The sequence below is a fragment of a genome, unplaced genomic scaffold (genome assembly GCF_019419815.1).
Source record: "Pyrus x bretschneideri cultivar Hongxiangsu unplaced genomic scaffold, Pyrus_bretschneideri_v1 Contig83, whole genome shotgun sequence".
Taxonomy (NCBI): Eukaryota; Viridiplantae; Streptophyta; class Magnoliopsida; order Rosales; family Rosaceae; genus Pyrus; species Pyrus x bretschneideri.
In genome coordinates, this window is record NW_025999824.1 from 1,034,875 (window position 1) to 1,045,632 (window position 10,758).

The following is a 10,758-nucleotide window of genomic DNA, read 5'->3' on the forward strand; positions in this document are numbered from 1 at the left end:
GCTAGTCAAGCAGTAGGTTAGGGCCTATCACCCAGTGGTGAAGCCAAAAGTCGTTCCCAATATGGACCTTTTAGCCATATGAAAGAAATTAGACAAGATATAGTAATATAATTAGTTGGAAATTGGCATGAAAATTTTTAATCAAATAAATGTGATGGAGCTTTAAAATTCATATGAAAAAAATGGTATTGAGAGGATTATATCATAAGAACATAACCTTTGTACGAGTTTTGATAAAAATAAAAATAAAAATAAAAAAGATAAAGGCCCAAATAAAAGTTTGAGGTCAAGAATCTAAACAATTCCTATGAGATTTTTCTAGTGTTCTAAAAATCAGCCTAGGCGGCGCCTAGGCGCTCCACGGTGGCCACTCGCTATGATTAACCCATAGTTGGAAGAAAAATCGGCAAAGAGATTAGGCGGGCGCCGAGCCCTCCTAGGCGGTGCTTAGGCGGCCTAGGTGGGCAACTGGGTAGCCTAGGTGGTGGTTTGGGCATTTAAGATATTTTTTGCATAGCAGCTGGTTCTCTTTCTAGGTTCTACATTTCAAACTCCTTTCCATTGAAGAAGACAAGAGGAAGAAGAAAGAGAAATGAGTTTCTCTCTCTTCCCATTCACACCCGCGCGACGGACAAGACTGACCACGCAACCTTTTTGTTTAATTGTTTTTTAAATTGATTCCAATGGAATTGGGAAATGCAACTCACATAAATATGTATTAAATATTCATTTGGTGCGCCCCATCGCCCTTTTCTGTTGCATATTATCTCACTTAAAAAATGCTATTCAACAGACTACATCACTACATATTTTGACTTTTCTTTTAAGTTCACTATATATTTATAATCTTTGAAAATATTTAGTAAGTACTACAAACTTGTAATCCTTAAAACTTTCATCTCATATTATCAAATTCATCAAAATATTAATAATATAAAATAATTTACTCAAATCTGCCTTATTTGCCTAGGCCCCTCCCCCTAGGCGTTAGGCTCCAGTCCACTGCCCGACTAGCGCCTAGTATCTTTTAGACCCTTGCTTTTTGTATTTTATCATTCATTTATTATCTTATCCATGTATTTCATATAAATATAATTTTTTTGAAAGTGTCAATATGCATTTATTTACAAGATATACTAGAAATTTACCTAAATCCGCCTAGACTGCCTAGACCCCCACCTAGCCGCCTAGGTGCTAGGCGCCAGCCCACCGCCATACTAGTGCCTATCATTTTTTAGAACCTTGAATTTTTCTTGAAGCATAATTTATCTTTGTCTAAATTATATAGACATTGTTTTATGTGAAATGAATAGAAAGAGCAATTAAATTTTATATGGTAAAACAGAAGATTAGTTATAAGGTAGGCATTAAAAAAAAAAAAAAAAAAAAAACAGAATTTTTGTGTTTGAAAAAAAGCAGAAAGTTTGGGTTAAAAAGCAAAACAGAGGTTTGGGTTAAAAAACAAAACAGAAAGCTTTTGGTCCATCACAAGCTTCGAACCCATCACTCCTCCTGTATTGTCAAATACTAATCACCAATGCACCATAGGCTATCTACATTAAAAGAGGCAGACAATTTATATATACTGAATAATTTTAGGATAGGTCCGCCCCTACCCTTCCCTGCATGTGGCTCTATAATTTCTAGGGCTTAGGAGGTTAGGCAGGGCCTAGGCGAACTATACAGATTTAAATAAATTTATTATATATTGTATAAATAAGTGTCTATTCATACTTAAAAAAAATACATAATTGTATAGGGATACAAAAGTTACAAAATAAAATGGTATATGATTATAATGTATTAAAATATATTGAAAACATGGGGAATAATCATATAATGAGTGTTTATTTAAGGATTCAAAAAATCTCTTTCACTTTGTTGAAAAAATAAAATGCAAAATGAAAGTTATCTATTTTATGTATAGGTGAGAGTCGTGATTTAGGTGAGTCTAGACGTGCTAGGCGGGTGCCTAGGCAGGCTAGGTGCCATTTCCTGATTTTCAAATGCTTAGGGAATAATTAAGGCAGTGGCTAGCTGCCTAGTGCCTAAACGGGGATTTTTAGAATAGTGATCTCCAGTCTTTGGCTTGCTTACGACTATTTGTTCTTTTACATGTAACTTGGATTTGTGCATCTCCATCATTTACAATAGTCCGAATTTGGTCCCAACAAGTGTATTCCCTGCATTCCTCACCAGTTTATTATATATAAAGGCACAAGTGATGAGAACAAACAACACATAAATTCCTCAATCCTCTCTTCTCTCTTTTTGTCGCGCCTTCTCTTTTCCTTCAGTAAAATAGGCCGCACCAATTTTAATTTGTCACCCATTACCCCACTAATACCAGGAAGAATTGAAAATATCTTACAACCCAATGCCAAATGCGACTGATATTGAGCTTGAACACAACTCCCAAAATCTGATTATACACTGTAAAAGAGGAGCATTATATGCATGCGGATAACATGTGATTCATCATTTGTAATAAGCTCCTGGTAACAATCTGAAGCCCAGAAGCCCAAACCCGAGGCCCAGTACGACAAGAACCCGAACTTTTTTTTCATTTTGACGAGGAACCCGAACTTCAAAAGCTTCCATTTTTAGGAGATCCCATCCATTGGCTAAGAACAAACAGTCGTCCTATTGAACGGGTGCGATCAGCTCTACCTATTTGAATTCAAAAAAAAGAAACGTTAGGATTCCGAAGCCTCAAGCTCGAGTTCGGTACCTACATTTAGCCCGAAAGCCAAGAGCCCCAAGAATGCTGCATTTTTCATGCTACACTCTCTGTAGAGTGCAGACCCTTCTGCTATTCTCTCTCTCTAGATTCTGGGTTTTACAGAAAAACCCAGAAAATATATCGGGTATGTTATTCAATTTTCTCTCTCTATATCTCGGTACGATAACTTTGGGTGCGTTTTTTTGTTCTTTTGGAATGTTATGTGGTTTAGTATATATTTTTCTCGTTAATTTGCAGGAAAGAAGGAATGGAGGACAGTGCAAGAACTGGACTGCATGATTTTGCAAGGGCTTCAAGAAAGGCAGAAGAAGCAGGTCGGTTGGTTCGTTAAATTCATTTGCATTTTGATGTTCCAATTGGTTTGGTTGCTTGATCAGAATATAAATTTTTGTTTCGATTTTTAATAAAGAGGAATTATGTTTTGGAATTGTTTGTGGAATTAACTAATAGCAACTGTGTTTTCAAGATTTGAACAAATTTTATCCACTGATAGTAATTGGGTTGTGATTGGATCAATTGAATTTTAGATTACTTTCTTGGTTTTTAAATTCCGAAGATCAAGGATGCTGTAAAATTTGCTCTGCATAAATGTTCAGAAACAGACAGGGACCGAAATTATTGATTTTTTAAGAATTGTTGAAATTTTTTAATTTTTTCTTTAATTTCGGAATTTGGTAATTTTGACAGCTTGGAGGCGATTCCAAGCTGTTGAATGGCTTGAATGCCTGGTGGGTCCACTCGGCATACCGAAACAGCCATCGGAGAGAGACTTCATTTCTTGCTTGAGAAATGGTCTGATCCTATGCAATGCCATCAACAAGATTCAACCAGGAGCAGTGCCCAAGGTATCTCATTTCGATCTCAGACTCGTTTTTTTTTCTCTGTTTGGTTGAAGGAAGCGAAGAACGTAAAGGAAAATGATATGTTGGATTTCTGTTGCTGATTGGTTTCCAACAGTAAAAAATCGGCATATGTTCTTGTATATATAAGCGAAGTTTCTAGTTCTATCCAGACCTAACACTTGTTCTCCATTTATTTATTTATATATCCTAATTACTATTTAAGGTTGTGGAGAGCCAAATGCCTTTGCAATCATTAAGTCGGGAATCTCAAGCATTGCCTGCATATCAATACTTTGAGAATGTCCGTAACTTTCTGGTCGCTGTGGAAGAGTTGAAGCTGCCTGCTTTTGAAGCTTCTGGCCTCGAAAGGGTAAATCATTTGCTCATATATGTATTTTATGTACATGTCACCCCTACTTGCATTTTCACATTGTGTGTTCCATATTTATCGTCTCAGGATGCATTGGAGGTAGGGTCAGCAATCAAGGTTGTTGATTGTGTTTTAGCCCTTAAATCGTATTATGAGTGGAAGCAGACAGGCAATGGGAATGGATTTAATAAATATGTGAAATCTCCACTAGTTATGGTTTCTGCCAATAGACCGCATTCAAGGGCCTCAACTGTAGTCCCATCAGAATCTTGCAGGCACTTGGATATGTCTGCCGTATGTGAAAGACAACCTCCTGTTGAAGTTGATGACCGGAAATTTGAAGGTTATATTGATCTCTTTCTTAAGAATTTTATCCATTTCTTATATATGCAGTTTAGTTCATATCTATGGTACATACCTAGACCAGAAACTTTTTACAGAAATTAATTAAATTGATAACATATGCATAATATTGATATTTGTTATGTTCATCAATGAGGGAATATGGATATTTTTAGTAAGAAATATTCGACATCGAACAAGTAACATATAATTAATCAACAAGCCCATTGATTGATGTAGCAGCATACGTAAAAGGATTTCATAAGAAACCTACACTCTTGGTACATTAGTTTCTTTTCATGTTGTGCTATAAAATTTATGCTTGGATGTGGACTATATATTGTTTTTTAATTGTGTTTTCCTTTAAGCCAAGGGTAGCATTTAGTGAATACTGTATATGCCATGGTTACTTCTAGATGCTAAGGATTAATGATAAACTTTCAGTATTGAATATATGACCTCAAAGAAGTAATGTATCATCACATTTGAGTTCATTGATTGATGTAACTTCATGAACACTAAGATTAGGGGTAGTACATTAGCTTTATATTTTGTGGTTATTTCAGATGCTCAGGGTTAAAGGATCCTTATTGAATGATACAAAATTTCTTTTCAATCTGTTAGTAGATATGAAAACATCTGCTCCGAAAAGGCCATCATTCTTATATGGAATCCACAGCTGCTATTTGTAACGATCTTCAGTTTTTCTCCCTAACTCTCATCTTTCTGTTACTTGTGATGTAGTGGATTCCATAGAATCTGTTGTCAAGTTACTCGCTGACTCTATGGTTGACGTAAAGGAAAACATTGATGACAACCTTCTTTCTTCATACCATGGTAGAGACGCGGTAATGATCTCTCTCTCTTTTCTGTCTTTTAAGTTTTAACATAAAGAATGTTACTCAGATTCAGTGAATAAATGCCGGAATATGGATTAGATTTCAAGTTAATTTTCATCTCTTTTAACCAATTTCTTCTGTGCAGAATGCAGTCAGCTGTTTTCGAAGGATCATGACAAGTTATTTGGAGCAAAATCTACAGAAGAAGTTTCCTGAGGTTAGTTTGATTTGAGTGTTACGAGTTGTTTCTATTATTTTTTCTTGGTAATAAATTCCAAAACAAGCCACTTTGTGTTTTAGATTTTCAAGTATCATGATGTGTTTATCTTGTGAAGTAGAGAGAATCAAATAAAATGTAGAGAGTATCCCTAGTTATTTTCCTCTGTTCATTATGATAAATACATATTGGGTGAAAATTTGGGATAAAGTTGCAGTCTAGGAGGTATTTCGGGGAAATTGTTGATATCTGAATGGGATTTCCTTCTGCATCACCTAATGTGCATAGTTCTACAACTTCTTTTATGAACTTAATATAGCTATTTCAGTTGGTTAAGTGACTTCTTTTATGAACTTAATATAGCTATTTGAATTGGTTAAGTTTCTATTTCTTTTGGAAGATCACACCCCTTCCTGCTACCCTATTCGCTCTATATTATGCCAGTGTTTTTACTTGCATGAAGTTGCTCTTAACTCAATAGTATTCATGTGTGCAAACAGTTGAACTCTAAGTTAAAAGACCCCTTGAAAGAAAGAAGCAGCTCACCTGGCCATTCAACAGCTATGCCTCTAGAGGAGTCATCTGCTGTTGAAAATTTTGGAGTATGTCTATTATAATTTAGAAACATTGTTTCTATTTTTGGGTTAGCTTCTGATACTTTATGGTATTGGATGTTGCACCCTGTTTTCTGAGCACTTACTAGATTCTAAAGTATCTGTATCTTTTCTTTCGAATAGTGCTGCAAAGCTTGTATGAGAAAGGGTAACTGCAATCACAGACTTGTATTCCAAACGCAAGAGAAGGAACTTGTGGTATGTTCTCAGTACAAAGTTAGCTTATACGAATAGTGCTGCAAAGCTTATTTTGTTTCTGTCCTCCAAGTGTAGGCTTATATGAATCTCCATCATAATACAAAACTAATTCTGACAATGATTAATCAATATTATCCATAAAGGGTTTGAGATAAATTTCGATTTGTATTGTACTTGATATTGGTTCTGTGGTGATCTTTTGTAAGTTCGTATCTTTAGCATAAATTATATTTAATAACGAAGTAGTAACGGAAAGCTCCTGGTTGGGCAAATAAAATTTCAATTTGAGTCAAAATACAGTTAGTTTATTGCATAATTTCTAGAGGAATAATAGCATGGAAATGGTAATGTAATGATTTTCAATTTACAGGACCTCAAGGCCTTGTGGTTAAGTGCAAAACATGACTTTGAAGACTTACAGACACAACTGAATAGAGATTTGAAACACTTGGGTATGAGCTGATGAAAGAATGTCCTAAATCTGTGTCCTAAATCTGTGCAATTTTACAAAGCTATATGCACATAAGTTTCTTGAAAGTTAATTATGTTTGTGCTCGTGATGTTTCAGGTGCTCAGGTACAGGAGCTGTCTACTGCCGCGCTTGGGTATCACAAGGTGGTGAAGGAGAATCAAAAGCTATACAACATGGTCCAGGATTTGAAAGGTTGGTACTTTTCCCATACTAAAATGTTAGCTTTCTACGGTATTTTTAGTCAACTATCAAAATTTGTTATCTGATCTCGGTTGAAATGTCTTCAGGTAATATTCGAGTTTACTGCCGTATCAGGCCTTCTTTCAATTCTGAATCCAGAAATGTTATAAATTTCATTGGAGAGGATGGTTCACTTGTGATCTTGGACCCTGCAAAGCCCCAAAAGGATGGAAGGAAAGCTTTCCAGTTCAACCGAGTGTTTGGTCCAACTGCTAGCCAAGGTAGTATTACATAAAAACTTTCTTTTTCTTTCGCTTTTGGGCATCGATCGGTTGCTTATTGACTCTATTATACTTTTTTTGCAGATGAAGTTTTTAAGGACACTCAACCATTGATCAGGTCTGTGATGGATGGTTACAATGTATGCATTTTTGCTTATGGTCAAACCGGATCCGGTAAAACACATACTATGGTAAGATACAAGCCTGAGACTTCAGTTGGATAAATCTTTTGTAATGTTAAGGCTGAAATTTTTTGTATAGGAGGGTAGGATTTATGATTGGTTCTCATCTTCTTGCATGCATTTTTGCATACTATAAGAAATGACACATCAGATTTGTGCATACTATAAGCTTTTATATTTTTACAGGGTGGTCCATCAGGTGGATCAGCTGCGGATATGGGGATTAATTATCTAGCTCTCAGCGATTTGTTCCAGATGTCAAACAAAAGGAAGGATATCATAGATTATGACATTCATGTTCAAATGGTCGAAATTTACAATGAACAAGTACGAGACCTTCTTGCAGAAGATTCATCCACTGCCAAATTAGAGATACGGAGCTGCACTGGTGATAATGGCTTGAGTATTCCAGATGCTACAATGCATTCAGTGAAGTCTTCTACTGATGTCCTAAACCTCATGAAAGTTGGTGAGATGAATCGTATGGTCAGTTCGACTGCAATCAATAACCGCAGCAGCCGTTCCCATAGGTCAGTTTGCTCTTTTATAAGAAAAAGCTTACCTTTACCATTTCATAGCTTATGATACAATATCTAAAAACTATCGAGTGCGAGCTAAAATAAAAACAAAAACAATGAGCAAGATATCAGTTATTTGTGCTTACTGATATTCTTTGGTGTGTATCGCAGTGTCCTTACAGTCCATGTGAATGGCAAAGATACTTCTGGAGGTACTCTACGCAGTTGCCTTCATTTAGTTGACCTTGCGGGAAGTGAAAGAGTGGACAAATCTGAAGTTACAGGAGATAGGCTGAAAGAGGCACAGTATATCAACAAGTCTCTTTCTTGTTTAGGAGATGTTATCGCAGCCTTGGCTCAGAAGAATTCTCACATCCCTTACAGAAACAGCAAACTCACACTTCTGTTGCAAGACTCCTTAGGTTTGTAATTTCTCGAATATTCAGCATTTCTCTCTAATCATTTTATCTTATTGTATTGGCTTTGAGCAAGATCTTCCACATTATAAGGGTGAGAAATTTGGTTAACTGTTTGCTTGGATTCAAAATAATTCCACCGTATGATTGGTGAAATGGAAAACTTGAGAAGCTGATTCCCGGGGAGTTTAAATTATCACTTCCCCGTAGCCCTTATTCAATGAAAAGAGTTTCCAATTGTATGGTGCATATACTGTGTACTGACTGAGCTAACCCAACTTTCTCTTTGGTTTTGTACTTCAGGTGGACATGCTAAAACTTTAATGCTTGCTCATGTGAGTCCAGAAGAGGATTCCTTCAGTGAAACTATCAGTACCTTGAAGTTTGCTCAGAGAGTTTCCACTGTGGAACTCGGTGCTGCTCGTTCAAACAAGGAGAGTGGTGAGGTTATGCAACTCAAAGAACAGGTGAACAAATTTTATTAATTTGGTTTATTCTGCCTATATTTTCACAAATTCCTTTTACTCTCTATGCTTGGATTGATCATTTGTTCTATCTAAATTAATCCCCAAGCTTTAGATTATCAGCAAAACATTATAGTTGTTTATGCACTAACACTTGTATCGTGTTTCTAACCTTTCAGATTGAGAGACTTAAAAAGGCATTAGCAAACAAAGAAGGTCAGTGTGTATCAAGAACAACAACTGAGAGAACTCCTCAACGTCTTAGAAGATTAAGCATTGAAAGTTGCAGCACTGTGAAGACCGAGAAGGCAAAAACCCCTTATCTTCCAACTCGTTCAAGGAGGTTGAGCTTGGAAGGTCCAAGATTGATTAAGAAGGATAATCTAAATATATCGCATGACATGGGGAAATTCCTTCCAGCTGAGGCAGTGCCAATGCAGGAATGTGGTCAACTTCAAAATGCAGCAGCAGTCACTACCCCGTTGGGCCATTTCAGTAATGCGGATTCCACATTAGAAGTGTTTTGTTCCAAGGCTCCTCAAAGTCCAACGAGCGTTACCTCCGAGAAGCAAGTGTTAGAAACTGATATTAGAACACAAGTTCATTCTCTTCAGCCACCAAAAACACCCGAACCTCGTCCCAGGACTCCTCTAACTCCAGCAAGTACTACATATCAGAAGCGAGTGTTGAAACCAGGTAGTAGAAACCAAGTTCCTTCTCCTCAGAAACCAACAACATCTGAGCCTCAGACCAAGGCTCCTCGCAGCCCGAAGATGGCTCCTCGTAGCCCAAAGATGGCTAGCAATCAGAAGAGAGGGTTAATAACAGATAATAAGACACAAGTTCGTCCCCTTCAGCTATCAACAACGACGCCCGAACCACAAAAGCATTCCAGAAATGAGGTACAGATTGTCATGCAAAGTAAGGTGACTCTTTCTACAGATTACCTGACACCTAATTTGACAAGTTCCACAAGTCGAAAAGGATCTCAGATAAGGAAATCCCTGCGGACTATTGGAAAACTGATCAATGGCTCTGAGAAGAGGTGGGTGAAACTCATGTTTTGAATTTTCTTCTTTCTTTCTTCTCCTTATAGTCTGGGACATTTCTCTATTTTTCCGGTTTACATAACATATGTTTTACATTGTTATGATGCCTCAAACATCAGATACACATATGAACATAATTCCCCACTGAATTTGCAGGAACCAGCAAAGTTTGGTGGAAGCACAGTCAAGTGTTAAATGTGCAAGCAATATCAATGATGGAAAATCACCGGTTACAAATAATGCAAGAACTTTGAGGCGGCAATCACTGACCGGCATTCCACCATCAGGGTATGACAGACGATCATCTCTGGGAGAGAAGCCAACCGAAACTAGTATGTAAAGCTTTTACAAGCTTCATTACATTCTAGAACAATCTTACTAGTTAGAGCTTTCACATTCATATATCATTTGAGTTTCTTATGGCGTTTCCTTTTGCAGGTGCAAAAGACAACAGAAGTGCCAAAACACCTCCGCCAGACAACAGAAGTTCCAAAACACCTCCGCCAGTCCGTTCATCAACAAAAAGTAACAAGCGGTGACAACAGATAATTTGATTCAGACACAGTCCAGCAATTGCCGGAAAAAGGCTTGGTAACGCTTTGGCTCAAAGCATACTGACTTGTATGGCAATCAGAGAATGCTTCATATATTGTCTGCTAACATGATCTACTTGACTTGAGATCCCAATTTTGTGTCCTATGTGTTTCATATATTGTCAAGTGATGATCCTCCTTGTAATTGTAGTACCTAGTTTGGATCCACATTGTGAAGTTCTGGTATTAAAAGTGATTCGGTTCCAGTTTCTTGTCTCGTTTGGTCCACTAGTATTTGATTTAGGGAAATGATACGCACACCCAAATTATATCCGTTGTTTCTATTTGACTTTTAAATATGATGGCCAGAAATAAATGATATATATCACCAATTCTGTGTTCCCTACAGCTCGGTGAAAATTGCAAAGAACCAGTTTGATATCTCTTCCTTAACATGAGGAGATGACAAAAACATCTTCTCTTCATTTCTCAAATGGT

The 10,758-nt window shown here is 36.9% G+C and overlaps 1 protein-coding gene across 1 annotated transcript; it reads left to right on the forward strand.

Moving 5' to 3' along the window:
- Positions 1–2,790: 2,790 nt before the first annotated feature.
- On the forward strand, positions 2,791–10,526 carry LOC103931651 (kinesin-like protein KIN-14L). Its single transcript, XM_009341171.2, has 19 exons — positions 2,791–2,867; positions 2,981–3,057; positions 3,431–3,588; positions 3,809–3,955; positions 4,043–4,298; positions 5,042–5,145; positions 5,282–5,353; positions 5,854–5,955; positions 6,091–6,165; positions 6,536–6,617; positions 6,734–6,829; positions 6,925–7,098; positions 7,183–7,289; positions 7,467–7,810; positions 7,970–8,220; positions 8,518–8,681; positions 8,858–9,723; positions 9,884–10,059; positions 10,166–10,526. The coding sequence occupies exons 2-19, from the start codon at positions 2,991–2,993 to the stop codon at positions 10,264–10,266; spliced, it is 3,342 nt and encodes a 1,113-aa protein (XP_009339446.2). The 5' UTR covers positions 2,791–2,867; positions 2,981–2,990; the 3' UTR covers positions 10,267–10,526.
- Positions 10,527–10,758: the final 232 nt, after the last annotated feature.